Genomic DNA, 17,579 nt, shown 5'->3' on the forward strand with positions numbered 1-17,579 from the left:
GGGCCAGGAGTGCCGCAGGTCTGGGCAGGCAGCTTGCACAGCATGTGGGACCTTGACTCCCAGGCCTGCACACTCCCATTAAGGATGGAAGCCTCTCTGCTCTGCCCCTCCCTTTGCCAGCAAGATGCAGAGCAAGGCTGTGCTGGGACAGGTTTGGGTATTGAGTACTTCTGTCAGATCACACCGGAAGGAAACCCCAAGAGAGAAGCTGTTGGTTGTTCTAGATCTTGTCCCTTCCCTTCCCTGCTATGTCCCACAGACTCCCCAGTGACCTAACCGAGGACAGCGGCTGGAAAATCTGGTGAGCCTCGGGGGATGAGCCAAGGTTACCTTTTTCTTGAATCAAACTGCACACTGCCGGCTGGCTGCCAGGCTCCTGCCGCCCTGCCCCGATCTCTCCCTTTGACCAGACCACACTGGACTGAACCCGAGGAGATCATCTCGCTTTCTTACTAACCACCGACGGTTTACGCTTCCCCCTCCCCGCCCCCAGCCCACCGATTCTTCTTTTATTTATTTTGTTAGCTGTTAGGTTTATTTTTTTATTTTATTTTTTTATCTTTTTTTGGGGGGGGGCTACCTACCCCTTCTTTTTGTTGTTTGCTCCTTCCCGAGCTAGTAGACCTATTTTATGAATTGGCTTTGTGATTGTGTTAGGTAGTTTTTATTGAGGAGTATTTTTATTTGGCTTTGAAACTGTTTTGGATATTTTCGACTCTGTTGTTGTTGTTGTCGTCAGTGTTTTTAAAGCACGGTATGTAACAAGAATGCAGTTCTGAAGGGAAGAAAGAGACACAGAGAGAGAGAGAGCAGAAAGGCTGAGAGGAACTGATGTATTTCTATTTTTTTTTAAAGAAACTGTTTTTAATTGTTTTTGTTTTGTAAATGTGAGGCTTTGAAAAGTGTGAAACTCCAAGGATCCGAAAACGTTGGACATCGCTATGGAACAGAACAAATGTATATTTTGCTAAGTGGAAAACACTATCCTTACAGCTGAAAGAGGGGTTTTTTTGTTTGGTTGGTTGGGGGTTTTTTTTTGTTAGGTTTAGTTTTTCGTGGGGTTTTCTTTTTCCTCCTGTATAATATGTAAATATCGCGAGCTGAACCTGGCTGCTGCCCGCAGCCTGGCTCCAAGGAGCAGCTCCAGGTCCTGGACTTGGTGCCGCAGTGTGAGCAATATTCTCCAGCAGAATCCTGACAGGACTCAGTTCTTTTTTTTGTACACCTTTTACTGTAAGATTTTAAGACCTCTGATGAGATGAAAGGGGGGAGGGGGGCGGGGGGCAGGGGTGGAAGGTACCAGCCATTGGCTGTTTGCTGAGCGGGTTAAAGCTGCTTCCAATTGCTCGATGTACAGACTCCATCAGTGGGCTCCGTAGTGCCGGCCTCTGGTTCGGCGTTAGGTCAAGGGCTTTACCGCCATCGCTTGTCTTGGTTACTTTGAAAGGAATTCACTCTCCAAACTCTATCGCTTGTGTCAAGGTTTCCTGGGAAAGGGGATCCTCCTCTGGAGGCGAGGGTATCGGAAGGGGGGTCGGCCAGGGCCAGGGGGAGATATGGGTGGTTGTTGTCTGAAGGGCAGGGCACTGGGTTGGGGAGTCATTAATGGGGGAGAAAAGCATTAGGGTGGTGACTTGGGGGCGGGTTAAGGGCTTCTCAGGGATTATATGAATTCTAGAATTGCAGCTTCCCGTTTGCTTTACTCTGTGTTCTGAAGACTGGAAATTGGTCTGTTGTCCTGTGCAGGGGTGATCTGGTCCTTTCTCCAGAACCTGCCGGGGCTTCCCCTGCCATGGTCGAGGCTCCTGCTACAAGCACCTTGCCAGGGGAAGCCTCCAGCAGGAGTACAGGGGGCAGGTTTGGGTCTGGATTTCAGTGAACCAAAGACCTTGTTAAGGGGGGTGATTAAGCCTTTTATTAAGATGCAGCCAAACTCTTTTCCCAGGGAAATAACAGCTTCATCTTAAGTTTTAAAAATCATTCCCTCTCTTCCCCCAAACTGAGCCCCCTGTAAGGGATGGGGACATTTAGAAAAGGACCGGCAGGGCCACAGTGCCCACAGGGCCCTTTTTTTTTTTCCTCCATTCCTCCCCATCTGCCAGAGCTTGTCCTGACCTGGGCGATGCGTTTGGAGAGTTCTGTTTAGGTAAGAGGGTACTTAACAGATCAGTACTGAAAACACAAAGCAATAATTTTTGTTACTGAGACAAGAGTCTGTATGTCTGTTTTTTTAAAATATTTCCTAATTAAAGAAGAGCTGCATTTTATTGGGTTTATTTTTATTCTATATACTTCAAATTTGGGTCTGCAGACAGCGCTTTCCTCCCTCTTGGTGTGTGCGCTGAACTGCTTCGTGCCCCCTCCAGACATCCAAGGCCAGCTGTGCTGCTGCTGGGCTGTGCGATTCACTCTCTGGCCAGTGCTGCCACTGCCTGGAGGCTGGGGCTCCGGTTTCAGGGTGGGCATTTTTTTTAAAAGAAATAAAGCTGTGTTTTTAAGCCAGTAAGTTATTACACTCCAATGTTTGTTCTCTCCACACCTGTAACCCTTTTTCCAGATTTCAGTTTTAAATTCCTAATAAATTATTTGAAAACTATCCTTCTCTGTCGTTATTTGGGGGGTGGGAGGTTTCTTTTTGTTTGTTTTTCCAATAGAGATTTTAGGTGAATTTGAACCTGGCAGGAGTCAAATCCTGCCGTTAGGATAAAAGCCCCAGGCAGGGCTCTGACTCCGTGTTCTGCTTCCAGACTTTGGCAGTGGCCCAATTGATACTGTGAGGCAGATCTGGTTTTAATAGATACTGAGTCTCTTCTCGGTGTTAAGGGTTTTTGTAGAGATGTGTAGGTTCAAGAAAGGAGGAGATAGTGCGGTGCTTAAAAGTTTGGCTTGGAGGCTCTGGATTCAATGACTGTGGTGGATCGAGGAGACTAGATCTAAGAAAGTAAAATGTGGATATGGGAAAGGAAGGGAAGGAAAGTTCTTAACAGGTGACACTGCAAGAGAAGAATGAAATGTAGTAGTGTGAAAGAGCAGGGAACATTGTGCAGCAAGTCTTTACTTACAGAGAAAAAAATAGTTAAGACTCAAACTTACCAGTTTTGGAGCCAGTCATACGATGGAATATCTTCACAAGTATCCCAAGACCAGTGGCTTTGTATGCAGCAGAGGTGGGAGGAAACCAAAAATAGCATCAGTGGAAAAATCTTTATCCTGCTGGGATTTTTCTCACAGGACACTTGCAATGCTCACATGCTGACTTTCCAACACCTGCTGATCTTCTCCTTGAATTAAATCCAAGGTGGCACAGTATCCTTGAGTTGTGATCTTAGAAGGCCAGGTCATTGGAGGTTTTCTTGGCAACAGCAATAGATCAGACATTGAGATGTGAGTAAAAAGGAACCACAGTCTTAAGTCTCACAGATAGGAGAACAGAGAAATAATGAAAGAGTAGAGGTGGCCAAAGCAGCAAAGGAGAAGAGGTAAATGCAATCTGAGGGGAAAGTCAGCAGATTGTTCTGTGACCAAGAGTTTAAATCCATTTTTTTCTGGACTAGAATCGTAGACTCAACCAGGTTGGAAGAGACCTCCAAGATCATCCCGTCCAAACTGTCACCCAGCCCTAGACAATCAGCTACACCATGGCACTAACTGTGGTCCAACCTGTCTTTTACATCAGCCTTTAATGTTCATTCAGTGTTCTCAATATTAGGACACAAGAATCTTGAGTGTAACTTAGCGTCTGGCTTTAACTGGCCTGTGAGTGAGGAATCCCAGAGAATCCACAACGTTAGAATGGTTCTGGTTGTCCATCAGTGCATCTGCCTTTAAACAGACAGACTGTTGAAATGCATATAGGATATGCGGATACCCTATCACAAGTTTCAGACCCTCTGAGGAGGAAGATGTCTTCATCATCCCTTACAGAAACATTTGAATCTACTGAAGTGTGGTGAACCCAGAGTTTCATGAAGAAGTGCTCTGGTTTATTAGGCTGCTGTGGAAAGGGACTTTGCCTCTTCCTCTGTGCTTAAAAACCAAAGGCTTGCCTGGTACTTTAGAGATAAACTCACTAACTGTCTGACTATCAAAAATTGAGCAGTCTAGGATAGCTCCTGGGTGCATGAAAATACCAAGCCTGTAGCCCTCAGTGTTAGAGCCTCTAGGGTCCAAATGCGAGTGCAGTATTTTGGACTTAGCTGACTTCTGAAATCTTTTTCTTACCAGTTTTTAAAGTCTTATTTCCTGGTTCCTAACTCACCTCATACTTTGGCATAGAGAGCTAAGAGATCTAACTGAATTCTACTTTGGTGCTAGAGAAAGACAACTTCTGTTTCTGAGCTACTGAAGTCTGCTATATATGCATCCCTGCCTGTGGTGGGACGGGTGGAGAAGATGATGGCTACAGTCCCTGCCAACCTAAGTAAGCCCTTCTGTGATTCTAAGACCAGTTAATTTCCAGTCTAACTCCCTTAAGGTTATGTTAAATCAAACACTGTTCCTTGCGTAAGCCAGACACAGAGGCTTTCCAGGTTGCTTGGCTTCTGTTTCCTGCCCAGTAGTACTACCTTCTTCTCTGTGGTTTCAAAGTGAAAAACAGCTTGACTTTTTCTCAGTTTATCTCATACCAAAATGTCATTTGAGGTGTGTAGACAAACTGTACCTTATTTCCCCAAATTGGGCAAGCAGAATCTGTGGAGAGATACAGGATTCACGACAAGTGGGAGTATTAGTAGGATGAGCTGCATGCCAGCAATTTCCAACTACCACACTGCTACTGTTTATAGTAGAGAGCCTTTTAAAATTTGTCCAGACATTTTAGGCTGCTTTCTAGTAGTAATTTCTTGCATTAAAAGAATTTAACATCAAAAAACTAGAGTGCAAATATTTGCCTTTCTGGACTTCATAGCTTTGACTCCACTGGCCTTCACTTGGTCACGTTACAACCTGCTGCCCACAGCCTCTGATGGAAGAAGTCTGCATTTAGTAATGTAAATACTGGCTTGTTTATCACTACACCCACGTGAAGGTGAGCTTGTTCTATAAAAAGCTGCGTTTTCTTCAGCAGCTCTTGTCAAGATCTCCAAAAATGAAGTTCCTGGCCCTGCTTTTCCTGCTGTCTGGTACGTAGGTGGCACTTAAGCCTCTCTGTTTTCAATCTCTGTGTATTCTGTAGCTGTTTTCTCTAATGTAATAGATACAATATTGTGGCCCATGTCTTTTTGCAAGGCTTTCTGAGGTGTACTGAGAACAAAGCGTGGAAGAGATGGTAACACCATGCCTAGCTCTAACCTCTGTGTCTCTTCTCAGTGGGTTGTTCAGCCAGCGCTGAGAATGCCTCACCCCGCGCCATGTGGAACTTACGCAAAATGATGAAATGCACCATGCCCAACAGCCATCCCTTGCTGCAATATGCTGACTATGGCTGCTACTGTGGCTTGGGAGGCAGTGGGACCCCAGTGGATGAGCTCGACAGGTTTATAAAACTCTGCTTTAACAAACTTCTTCCCTTGCTTGTACTTTCATGATTCTGCGCACCAGCTTCGTCTCAGCTGGCCCTGCCTGTAAACATCCACAAACTCTCCAACTGCTGTGAATGAAACTTTCTTTCTAAGATTAGTTCAGGGAAAAAGGCTGTGTAGCATCACACCTCCATGCCTTATTACCAAGTTAAAAGATAACCCAAACAAGTATTTTTTTGTCTTCTGTGCTCATCCCAGCATTATTTATTTTGCAGCAGTGTTTTGCCGGCAGCCCAAAAGCAACTCTGCACGCTGACCAGTGCATGACCATCAACACAGCTGCACTGGAAGCTGAGCCGTAAAACACTAAGAAATGGCTTGGGTGGTTTAGAGATCACACAAGTCCGATAGGCAAGACACAGTGAATTGTGTCAGCTTGTCAGCTACTGGGCACTGATGGGGCACACAGGGTAAATGCTTGCTTTTGCTTGTATTGTGGCCCAGTTCGCAACTGTGAAGATGCTCCAGTAAGTACATGTACACCTCCTGGATCATTAACTGAAAGAGCTGTGTCCTTTGGAGGTCCTTTTTGTCCTGACCTCTTATCACTGGATATGTTTGTTGTTGTTCAGTGCCTTGTCTAAGCAATGCTAGAGGATTTTAAGTGTCTTGTAGGTCATCTGACTGTATTTCTATTTTCTGACTTTTTTTCTTGTTTCTCAGATGCTGTCAAGCACATGATCAATGCTACTCAGAGGCAATGAACTATAAAGCATGCAAATTCATCTTAGACAACCCCTACACAGAGTCGTACTCCTTCACTTGCTCTAATAAGGAGGTTACATGCAGCAGTACGTCCACTTCTGCGTCTCTCTGCTTCAAATATTACTCCGATCTCCCTGCTGAAGGAATGGGGCTGTGCTGCACTCCGTGCTGCTGTTGCAAGAAGGCACAGTACAAGACCCTGACGCGGGGCTGGTTGTTAGAAATGGGGCACCTCCTAGAGACACGAGAGTCAATATTCTCCGTATAGCACACCATGTAAAGTTTCTGAAGACATATGGTGTTGCAGGACATGGGGAAGCCTGTCTCTTCTTCAGAAAACTGAGTCTCTGTGGTACTTTGCTGGGAGTCCCTTTAAAGGCACTATTTAAAAGATGAGCATGCTTGTTGGGAAGAGCTACACGGCTTCTGCCAAAGATCTCGAGTTTAATGGTGGAGCTTTTACAGGGCTCTGCAACAGAGATAGATAGCAAACGCGCTGGCAAACAGCAGAGTGGGATGGAAGGGACAAGGGGATTGCTGGGCTAAGTTTAAAGCTCTGGGGCCAGAGAGTTAGTGCAAAGAACCCCAAATGACAGCAGGAGTAAAGCTGACACACGCTGGCAGCAGTCGCTGCGATGCTTGCTGGCGGAGTCTGCGTGAGGGGTCAGGCTGCTCCCGTTCTCTTCTCCAGGCAAGAACGACGATTGCGAGGCTTTCATCTGCAACTGCGACCGCGTCGCTGCTACGTGTTTCGCCAAGGCACCCTACAATTCAGCGTACCACGGCCTGGACACTGACAAATACTGCAAATAGGCCCCGCGTTGACCCCCGGGCGGCAAGGGGCCTGCTGCTTTGTCACTCAATAAAGAGCTCTCAACGCCTCCAGCCTCCGCCTGCTGCCTGCTCCGCGCCAGAGGACCTGGGGAGGGACCCGCAGGAGCCTCCCTGCCCCGCGCGGCGCCCTCGCGCGCTCCGGTTGACCCTCGGGCACGCGGGGGTGGGAGGGGGCGCGCGGGCGCGCGGCGCGGCTCTGCTCCGCCCTCGCCCCTCAGGCAGCCGCGGCCTGGGGCCGGCCCTGGCCTCCGGGGAGCGCGGAGCGGAGGGCGCTGCGCCTCGGGCTGCCTGCGCTGGCCGCGGCTAGCGGAGCGGAGGGCGCTGCGCCTCGGGCTGCCTGCGCTGGCCGCGGCTAGCGGAGCGGAGGGCGCTGCGCCTCGGGCTGCCTGCGCTGGCCGCGGCTAGCGGAGCAGCTGCCCCTCTGGCGAGTGCGCCCCCCTGGGGGCACGGCTGCGTGAGGGGCTTCAGCTGGCTGTCTGTTTACTGCTCTGAGAGACCCGTATGTGTGTGTAGCCTGAGGGGAGTCTTCCCCTGCCTAGTGCTGTTCCTGGTCGGAAGCGCAGGGAAAGAGGTAATGTGTGCCTGGAAGTCGGAGGGGAAGAGGTAACGTGTGCCTGGAAGTTAAGAGAGGGAAAGTGGTGGTGTTGGTGTAAAAGTTAAAGGAGGGAAAGATGTAAGGTTGGCCTGGAAGCCACGGGAGGGCAGGGATTCCCTCCGAGGGACAGTATCTGGCCCATTTGCCTGTCCTGACAAGGTCCTATGCCAAAGCTTCTACCCACATTGAGTGCTGTCCTGCTACAGAGGTTTCAAGAGGTCTTTGGTGAGCTCCTGTGGCTGAGGCTGCTTATCACAGTATCACCAAGGTTGGAAGAGACCTCACAGATCATCAAGTCCAACCCTGTGTAGTGTTTGCTGACAGTGCAGGAGGAAGGCCCTGGTTCATCACCACAAAATAGCTCTCTTGCACTCACCAGCCATAGGAGAGTATAGATCCTGCCCTGTAATTTTTTAATCAGGCACAGAGTGGAGATCTTGGATGAGCTTGACAAGAATTAGCCTCTCAGTGCATCGTTTTGTGAGCTGAGTTCATTAGAGAACTTTGATGAGCAGTCTTTGTCCCGTGCTCAGAAATTCTTACGTGAGCTGTACCCAAACACGGAGCAGAGCTTAAAGAGGAGCCTCTGAAAAAGCTGAAACAGATGGAGAAGGAAGAAATTGGCTTGATACCTTGCTTGATGGTACTTGCACTGCCTTCCCTTGAAGGTTAGTGGATTTTAGAGGGTCTCAGAATGATGAGATAGGATGGTGAATTGCATCTTGTTATTTTATTTTAAAGAAAGGTGTGGGTCTTGGGTGGATACTCCATCTAAGACACTGAGTTCTAGTTTTGTACCAGTATTCATTGCTTATTTTTTCTCATGTGTTTGTGTGGGTGAAACTGAGTTCTTGGAGTCTTTCACAGAAAGGATGCACTTCCATTTTACTGAGGCTGAAAGTGCAAGTTGAGTCCCCTATCCTCACACACTAGCTTTGATTCTGAAATTACTGTTTGTAGAGCAGTAAAGGTCCTAAGTAAGTGTAAATGTTACTGAGTTCCCTTCATAGTGATAAATGATAAATCTCTTTGTAGAGAAAAAATAAAGTAAAATACTGGCACTATCTAGAAGGAACACTCTGCTTTTCAGCTGCATCATCACAAGCTGGGGTGCAGTTGGAAACATTTCAGAAACTGTTGGTGTAAGTCTTCCCTGGAGTAAGAGCTTGGGACGTGCTAGCATTCCCTAGAGAAACTTGGTGGATAGAGGAAGGCTCCAATGCATTCCATATCTGCCTTACAGATTTTTATAAGCCCTGCACTTAGGTTTGGTCCCTTGGTCATGCTTCTCCTTTACATGTCTCTTTGATGGTGCAGAAGACCTAAGTGAATTTAAACAACTTCCTGAGTGGGCCCATGCATAGTGTCTTCCCACCTCGTGTAAAGTGGCAGGCCCTCATAAATGTTATGGGTGGGGAGGCTGAAGGGGTGGTGCAAAGTTGCTCTTTAAGAGCTTTGAATAGTGTTGCTGAAAGTATGAGGATCTTGCCAGTGACTGCTTGAACTAACTTACTGTCAGCTTATTGGAGTGCAAAGAGTGTGTGTAGATCTGCCATGCTGATCTCTATTCCTGTTCCAAGACCAGAAGCAGAGTACCTGACATACAGGTTGTCCTGTGCTCAGCAAGCGTGGAAACTCTCAACCCCTACACAGCACCAGCCATTGCAGCTGGTGTGTGATGCTGGAGGGCGGTGGCTCTGTGGGCTCATACTGCAGAAGTGAAGTCTTGGCATCTTATCTTCCTTTCCCCTATTGGCTGTTTTTCAGGCCAAGATTTTTCAGGCTCTGCAAGGAGATCTGAATTACTCTATGTGGGCACAGCAGAGATGAAAGAGAAAGTGCTGAGATGAGACACGCAGAGAGCAAACAACTATGCTTGTATTAATGACCATATTTCAATTGCCATTTGGGCCCAGAGACCGGTATTAGTCACTTGTGCTGTTGCTCTTCCTCTCAGGCTCAGCTTTTCTTCTTTGCCACTGTCTAGTTAGTGATGCAGAGGGGGGAAAAGTGCAGAATGAGGTGAATTGGTATCTTTCCTTAGTGAGAGGACAAGGAGCTGCACACAGAATTGCAGATTATCTGTATATGGAAATGTGGTTTTAAACCCCAGTGGCTTGACTCTGCCTTTCACCTTGCAGTTTAGTTCCTGATCGTTCAGGAAGGATCTCAGGGAGAACTGATACTGTTTTTCTATCAGCTCTTTCATGCCTTTTCTCAGTAGACCTCAGAATGCCTTACAAAGAGGCATAAGCCACAATGTTTTATCTGTTACATTACAGAAAACAGTTGCAAAGGGACAAAATGGCTTTCTGAACGCCACAGTGTGACTTCTGGATTGATCAAAGGACAGAGAATTCGCTCTGGTGTCATCATTCCGAAGTTAGTGCCCTGTCCCCTGGGCAACACTACCAAAGTTTTCCTCTTTGCTTTGAATCCACTCTGCACCTGTTGGTTATCCTTGTTGCCTCTGGGGCTGGCTGACCCAAGAAGTAAGAAACATAAAGAATATGCATCTTTTGGGACAGCAGTGTTTGTTGGAATAGATGGAGGGAACATTTCTGAATAATACCCATTCTGAAAGCATCTTTTATTGGCAGAGTGTTCTAAAGACAAGATGCAGAAAACAACACATCCAGCGAAGAGTTTTGCAAACTCTTCCCATTTAATAAATAATAGTACCTTGAATTTTGTGCTAGAGTAAGAACTTAGTGCTGCTGAAGTCAGTATCAGAAGTTAAGTCAGGAGAGGAACTGAGTTCGTGTTTGGTATTTGCTGCTCTGGATCCAAGCTGAATGCCTGATTTTTAGGTTTCAAGTCATACGCTTCTGTTCAGAAAGAACCCAAATAAGCATAATGTTGCTGCAGTGACCAGCAGGACAACTGCTGCTGACTCCAGTTCTTCTGCATCTTGGTAGACCTTCTCTGTCCATTATGGGTGGCTGCATCTCCTCTCCTATAAAGTGGTTGAGATGATTCATCTGCTAAATAGGGCATACAAGTGCTGTCTTGTTTTTGTAACTGCAAAGTAGTGATATTGTGGGTTTGGTAACAGCCTGGGCATATTTAGTGGACTACTTCAGCAGAGGGTTAAGTGGGATAGGTGGAATGGAAAGGCCCTGCTGTCTTACTGGGTTCTGGTCACTGGAGGGTGATGATAGGAGAAGTGGTCCGGCCCACACCTGTCTGAAATGCCTCTTCTCCCTGGCTTGCTGCTCCCAAATGCTGCACACCATGGGAACTGCCAGCATGAACTGCAGAAGGAGCTCAGGGGATGCACCAGAAGAGGTGCTTGCTGTTCTGTGATCTTTTTTAGAAGCAGCTGACTCTGGCTTCCTTGCTTCCAACTGCGTATCACAGTTCTTGTCAAAATATTAGTACAGGAGGTGTTCTGTGGTGAGCAGGACAGGGGTATTTGGAAGACCCTAACAATTAATCTCCCTCATAACCAGAAGGACAGTGGTAGATTCATACAGAAGGTCTGGTCAAAAATTTAGTATTTTAGTCTGGGCAAGATTCTGCTTTCTTACTCCATAAAATGGTTTAATATGTCTTATATTACTACCCTAAGGATCAGCCAAAAATGGTTACCCAGTAGTGAACAATCTCCTGTTAGGAGTGTGGAAAATGACATCTATTAATAGCTAGAGATGACCTCCTGAGGGAGACCTATTGTGCAGATTTAATTGTATTTCTCTCTTAATTCATCAGCTGTTAGTAATTACTGCATTACTATTAGTAATCCTGCATTTCTGCAATGGAAAAAATGAATCTGGATATGGAGACTGTACCTAAATAAATCATAGGAGAGGGAGGAAATTACAACACAAAATAGCAGCAGCCTTGTAAACAATTTTGATTTACTACTTAGCTATTCATTAATTAGCAGCTTCAAAAAACACACTCTAGAAAATGTAGCAGCCACACTGAAAGCAGTGCTGTCAGATTAGCTTAAAGTAACTCCTCTGGCATCTCAACAATGTATCATTTTTTAACATGATGACAGTAAGCAGTTTAGATTGTCAAGTGACAGCTGAGAGAGATGGTGGCTTCCCCTCCTTGCTGGAAGATGTCAGCCTTCTAGTCTGTGCTTTCAAATAATCTCTTACAGGAGCAGGATCAAGCAGTATTCTTGTTCAGCTTCTGTTTTGCTTTCTTTAAATAACAACTGCAGTTCTTCTTGCCTCCTTTTCCTCTTTGCACACTCCACAGTTGCTCACTAGTGGTACTGGATCCTCCAGCAGATGAGGTGGGTTTCCACATCGCCCTCCTAGGCTACTGCCTCCAAGTTACTTAACCAAAATCCCTGTCCCTTATTCTTCTCGGGGCCAGTTACAAGACTGGCGTTTTATTCTCAGATATGGTAGTCTGAGTATCTTGTCCTAGGGAATAAAAAGAAAACCCACTGTTTACAATGGCAAGGTAAGACAGAAAAGTACTTTTGTAATCATCATCCTGTTTCCGGGTAAGTGGAGATGGTTTCAATGGAGAAAACTAGTCAGGCTGACATGTGTGAGGCTTGCTGCCCTCTCCTGGTGTCATCAGGGGCTGTGTATGGATCTCGCAACTGCCTCTTATATTGAGGTTTTCCTTTTTTTGAGATGATGAGTGCAGGAAAGAAGCTGCTTTATAGATGGAATTGATTATTTTAAACAGCAGTGTTTTGATTAGGATTAGTTGGATCGGTTCAACCAGGCACAGCTTTGGAATCATCAGTTGCAAAGGCAGCAGTGTTGATCAGGTTCTCTGAACCTGCAGATCATCTCCTATTGTCTTCAGATTGTGACAAATGGATTTGAGCTCAACACTCAATAGTGTGATGGCTGCTCTTGTCCCATTTTCTGTGAGAACTTAGAGTGCTTTTTGTTTATGACCCTGGGAAGTGGTACGTGACCAGTTACAGATGAAAATTGATAGCCACATTTTGGTGCACCTTGTGGGAGCATATTTTTGGTCAGCACGTCTCATTCTCAGCATCTGATGGGAATGCATCTTTTTACCTTGTAGGGTGACTGACCTGGGGTGGTACTTACCTTGTAGAAATAATTTTACTCCTGACAGCTGCAAAGCTCAGCTCGTTGGGTCATGTACCACTATCAAAGGCAGCAGCTCTCCACAGCGGGAGTTCAGTTTCAATGATGCAAAGTGATCCAGCCTTGTGGGCCCAATGTTAAGGACTGCAATGGGCAGCTGCTTCTCCCGGGCAGCAAGAGCAAACCTGTAACCAGAGTATACCTGCAGAAAAACCAGAAGACATCTTAGGCAAAAGAAGGGCTACATGAAAGGAGTTAAGTAAAATAGGAGAGTTGCTGTTGGCAGTGAGAGAAGGGGCTGCATGTATATGCTGCGTTAGGCAATTGCGTTGAATTCAGGTAGGAAATGCATTCAGCAGTGCACAGAAAAGAACAGCTTTTAACTTCTGTCAGTGATAGATTTAGTTTCATAGAAAGTGAAACTTCATAGTGCATCGAGGGGAAATGTCCTTGTTCAGTAAATCTCTGCAGCAGTTTTCATTAGTTATCATAGGTACTTGAACGCTTCCACTTTGATGGTTCTCACATGGCCCAGCTTAGGTAGTACAAGAATGAACCTAAGGCATTTCAATCCTTCCTGTGCAAAGGATTATAAGCCTAAGAAGTGCAAGCTAAAGGAATTTTCCTCCAGTATCCTATCCTGAAGCCAAGAGAATCACAATCAGGCAGCCTTGGTTTTATCTCATTCTGGGAGGTGTTAGAATAGGGTTTTATAATGCAATAGAACTTGGGCCGTGAAACGTTTCTTGTATACAAACATTGTTCCAAAAGCTTCTGAGTTAAACAATGTGTTCCTAAACTACCTTACGTTATCTGTAAGTGTCTAATGGAGAAAGCACATTCTGATACAAAGGACAATACTAAGCAGCAAGCAGAGGTATTTCTGCTCTTTTATTGAGACTGTAAATAGGATTTAGATGGCCTAAAACATGATATTCTACACTGTGTGCTGTGAGGCCTAGAAAGCTGGCAAAGGCTAAAAACAACTCAAGCCAAAAATATGTGGGGTGTTGATCTCTGCAGGACTGAATTTTTATCAGATACCTTGGCTTTATGGGCAGCTGTGAACCTACAGCGTACTGATGGCAGAGAGAGATGTCTGAATGGAGTTATTTATAGCAGCATGAAGTAGACTGGTGATAGAGTGACAGGGAAGCCCAAGCAGGCTGTGAAACCAGATTCCAACCCCAGTAAAAATAAAATAGAAAGAAGCTCAGGAGAGGCTGTTCTGATCCACAAGCAATTAGTAGTCCTAAAGAGTGGGACTAAGGAGTGTTGCAGGCAAAGTATCACGGAAATAGGAATGCAGTGTGGGAGGAAGACCTTCTCACCTGCATAGAGGATCCAGCCACCAGCATGGAGTCTGATTCTGCCAGGCGCTGGTGCACAAAATTCACTTTCTCCTGGCTCACTGTGTCTCCAAAGAATGTCACGTCAGGCTTCAGGATTCCACCACATTTACGGCAGGCTGGGACCTGGAAATTACGCACCTGCTCATCTGTCAGGAAGACATCCCCATCTGGAGCCACACCAAATGCTTCAGCTTTCCAGGTGGGATTCAAAGCTTCAAAGTGCTCTTGAAGCTCAGAGCGCAGGATTTGGTCTCCGCAGGCCAGGCAAAAAACTCTGAAATTCAGAGCAAAGCCTTAAAGGAGAATTTTATGTCAGCTGAAGATCTGGAGTCTGTAACTCGTTCTTAGAAGGCCTAGGTCTGTTGTCATTATTCACATTTATTTACCAGACTGTACAGGTCAAGGAGATCTCTTTCTACCTCTGACTGTTGCTTTGCAGGAATGCTCCAGAGGAGCAATTGGAACCCTCTCTCCCAGTTTAGGCTGTGCTTTTTCATCTGGAAATTTTGAATGATCACAGCCAGGCTATGGTGGCCCTTCTCCAGTCCACTCATCCCGTGCAGTTCTGGCACTGCTTAGTCTTGGATAATCCTTACATCCTCAGAATCCCCTTGTCCTCCTAACTAAGGGGACATTTGCTGTGTCAAGGGAACAATGATCTAAATAATGCACAGAAAAAAAAGGGTATTCATATTTCTTAAATCCTGTGCTATGAACAGCACCACTGGTTTGTCATCTTTTTCTCCACCCCAGCCCAACATCACCTTAGAGCATGTCATCTCCAGGAACACAGCACTGATATTTTGCCTCCTTTATCAAGCAGGCAAAGACTGCACCTGCTTGTCAGTTACCCTGAACGAGAGCCCAAACAATTGAGCATCCTCCCTCTGTCTGTGTACCTGTGTGTGCATCCTGTGGATGCGTACCTGTGTGTGCATCCGTGCAGTTCTGTCATGCGCTGGCTCCCAGCTTTGGTGTGAAGGGCATCCACGTTCTGGGTCACCAGCCAGTGCAGCTTCCCCAGTTTCTCCCAGTCCCTGAGTACCAGGTGTGCTGTGTTTGGCTGGTGGGAGGAGAACTGGGGCCAGCCCACAAAGTTCCTTGCCCAGTAACGCTGCCGGGCGCTGGCGTTGCGAACGAACTCCGCGTGCTGGACAGGCCGTCTGTCCGTCCTGGCGTACAGCCCCACTCCTTCTGAGCGGTAGTCTGGGATCCCTGATTCCGTTGAGATTCCAGCCCCAGTCATAACAAAAAGCCTCTTGGAGTTAGAAACAAAGTGCTGCAGCTCCTCTACTTTTGCAGGGTCTGGCGGAAGACTGGCTGGCACAAAAGCCAAGTTTGGAGAGGGTCTGGATACAGAATGGGATCTGAAATGATGGAAGCTGATGGCTCTGCAAACTCCAGACAGCTTCCTGCCAGAGAACATGGTCAGCTAAAAGTGAAGAACAGAACACATGGTAGGTAAAAAAGCAAAGGGCATGTCCTTGACTCCATTTTCTTGGGATTCTCTAGGAAATGATGCTGCTAAGTATTCCTTGCTCTTTTTTCCTTTTTAGTCAATAAACAAATTATTTTGCAAATGTTAACTAAAGCCTACCATGTGGGGACAGCATTCCTATGTCCTTTTGACAGAGGGCAACACTGAGGACTGCTTAAGGCATACGGACAAAGTTGGTGCCCCTGACTTGCAGGAGTCCTGCTCTTCTGTCCTGGTGTGAAAGACTGCTGCCTGAGAGGACTTGTAAAGAGACCAGAAAGACCTGAGCATGCAAACTCTTTCCAGGTATGTGCAGCAGGGCAGAGAAGAGTGAGCATGAAGGACAAGCACCCTGCCCCAGAGACACTGGCTGGCTGGTTCCTCCCCAGAACAGACCCTTGCTCTGCTTTCTTTAACATTCTGCCTGCTCCAAATCAGTCCTTTCTGCTTACCCCATCCTTTGCATATGTCATGGGAAGGGACAGAAAAACAACCTTGCTTTTTCAGGACAAAGGCTTTGACTGGAGTTCCTCCCGGGTTCTTAAAAAGGTGTGGTACCAAAAAGACCTTGAAATGGGGCTGGAGATTATTGAGACACTACCTAAATGCCACTGGCACCTCTTCTTTTGTAGGTGTCACCTCCCCAGAGTTAGTGGAAAGGTTTAAGGAACAAAGAGCAATGCTGAGATGAGATCACCCAGATGTGTGTGGAACAGGAACAGCTGCCCAACAGGTAGGAATGGGAGGGATATCCTGCTTTAGGAGAGGAATGGCATGCCTTGTTTGGGACAGGTAGGATGACTGCTGACAAGTAGCCTGGAATTGTGTGCAGGACCTGTTGTATCAGGAGCAGATTGGTTTGGACTTGGGTGTTTCTAGCAGTCTGCAGTTCTCCTTTCCCCATTTTATTATTGCTTCTGGTTTTGCCTACAAAGCATGAAAAGTTTTGAAAGGAAGAGTACTGAAAATTGACTGTCTGGTATTTCTGCCTCCCAGCATGTCTCATAGCAAGGCAGCTTGCACAAGATCTGGAAGATGGAGGGAGGAGTTTAATTACTGATAGAAGGGGATGATCTCCAAAGAATGATTGCAACAGGCCACAGATAATCTGGTGTTTAAAGCTTGCATGGTGATGCAGGACACTTGGATGCAGATTCATGCCCACTTTTGCCTTCACGATCACAAGTTACTGGGAAGACACCTCATGGATTTGGTCTCATTGGGGGCCCTCATCCAGCTGGAACAACAGATCCATCTCTGGTGTTACAGGCAGTGATTTGAAGGAGCTGTCAAATGGTTAAAGCATGTGGACAGGTTCCTACATGCTCCCTACAGCAAGCTTGCAGTGCCTGTGGGGATCTGTGAGGACTCTGACGCAGTAAGAAGTGTTCAGGAGGTGAGCTTGTCTGAAAGGATAGCATCTAAATACTTCTGATGGCTGGTGTGCAGTGCCTGCATGGTTTTTAGTGTCCAGCTGCCTCTAAATTGCTTCGCTTCAAGTCCCTGGTCTCAGTACCAGTTCCTACAACATTTAAATACATTCAAAATGTGGATGTTCAGCTTTAAGTATTGTGATATTAAACTGATGCTAGTGGCAAAGAGTAGATTTGTCTCAGTTAATCTTCAATTCTCAAGGCTTTGTGTCGTTGTCAATTGAATTACAGGGGAGATTTGGATTCCCTCCACAGACTGAATTACTTTTTAAATCTAAGCACTGGATTTTGTTGGCAATGATTTTTCCCTTGTTTTGCTGCTCAGCAGTTGTGTCAGGCATTCCCTCTGAAGAGGTTTAATTTTCCATACAAATTAATTAGAAAGGACAAATTCTCCCAATAAAGTGTAATTTGCTTTGAGAGTAACTTCTGCCATGGTGCTCCCCAAAGACTGTTAAGCCAGTCTGACAGTACTTAAATGGCTTTAACTGATGACAATTCTCCACTCCTGTCTCTTATCATCATCTCAGAAGGAAACGCTCTGAGGGGAAATGAAATGTAGATCTAATCTGGGTTGATCCACAAGAGAGTGAAGGCAGTGCAAGTCCCAGCAGCAAAAATAACAGATCCA

The 17,579-nt window shown here is 46.2% G+C and overlaps 3 protein-coding genes and 1 long non-coding RNA gene across 6 annotated transcripts in view; 3 read left to right on the plus strand and 1 right to left on the minus strand.

Moving 5' to 3' along the window:
• Window positions 1–2,598, plus strand: part of MSI1 (musashi RNA binding protein 1) — a 30,795-nt gene extending 28,197 nt beyond the window's left edge. For both annotated transcript variants that reach the window (XM_064169016.1, XM_064169017.1), the window contains one exon: window positions 260–2,598. The gene's annotated coding sequence lies outside the window, so the exon portion shown is untranslated. The remainder of the gene's footprint in view (window positions 1–259) is intronic.
• Window positions 2,599–5,211: 2,613 nt separating this feature from the next.
• Window positions 5,212–7,109, plus strand: PLA2G1B (phospholipase A2 group IB). The gene is made up of 3 exons (XM_064168218.1): window positions 5,212–5,473; window positions 6,183–6,310; window positions 6,916–7,109. Exons 1-3 carry the CDS (start codon window positions 5,349–5,351, stop codon window positions 7,035–7,037), a joined length of 375 nt encoding a protein of 124 aa, XP_064024288.1. The 5' UTR covers window positions 5,212–5,348; the 3' UTR covers window positions 7,038–7,109.
• Window positions 7,110–7,322: 213 nt separating this feature from the next.
• On the plus strand, window positions 7,323–17,119 carry LOC135188780 (uncharacterized). 2 transcript variants are annotated; one of them, XR_010307830.1, is made up of 3 exons: window positions 7,323–7,629; window positions 15,341–15,821; window positions 16,148–17,119. It is a non-coding gene; the product is annotated as an uncharacterized LOC135188780 (long non-coding RNA). The 2 variants fall into 2 exon arrangements; XR_010307829.1 differs by having other exon boundaries at window positions 15,341–17,119.
• Window positions 10,223–15,464, minus strand: SIRT4 (sirtuin 4). The gene is made up of 4 exons (XM_064168424.1): window positions 14,965–15,464; window positions 14,018–14,312; window positions 12,687–12,888; window positions 10,223–12,035 (listed from the first exon to the last, which is right to left on the minus strand). Exons 1-3 carry the CDS (start codon window positions 15,462–15,464, stop codon window positions 12,724–12,726), a joined length of 960 nt encoding a protein of 319 aa, XP_064024494.1. The 3' UTR covers window positions 10,223–12,035; window positions 12,687–12,723.
• Window positions 17,120–17,579: the final 460 nt, after the last annotated feature.

Source organism: Pogoniulus pusillus, chromosome 30, assembly GCF_015220805.1.
Source record: "Pogoniulus pusillus isolate bPogPus1 chromosome 30, bPogPus1.pri, whole genome shotgun sequence".
Lineage (NCBI taxonomy): Eukaryota > Metazoa > Chordata > Aves > Piciformes > Lybiidae > Pogoniulus > Pogoniulus pusillus.

Coding starts and splice junctions, on each gene's coding strand:
- SIRT4 (XM_064168424.1), bottom strand. CDS start 15,464: ATGTTCTCTGGCAGGAAGCTGTCTGGAGTTTGCAGAGCCATCAGCTTC. Junction 14,313..14,964: donor CTGCACGGATGCACACACAG/GTACGCATCCAC, acceptor TCTGAATTTCAG/AGTTTTTTGCCTGGCCTGCG. Junction 12,889..14,017: donor TGGCTGGATCCTCTATGCAG/GTGAGAAGGTCT, acceptor GTTTTTCTGCAG/GTATACTCTGGTTACAGGTT.
- PLA2G1B (XM_064168218.1), top strand. CDS start 5,349: ATGTGGAACTTACGCAAAATGATGAAATGCACCATGCCCAACAGCCAT. Junction 5,474..6,182: donor CCAGTGGATGAGCTCGACAG/GTTTATAAAACT, acceptor CTTGTTTCTCAG/ATGCTGTCAAGCACATGATC. Junction 6,311..6,915: donor TAAGGAGGTTACATGCAGCA/GTACGTCCACTT, acceptor TCTCTTCTCCAG/GCAAGAACGACGATTGCGAG.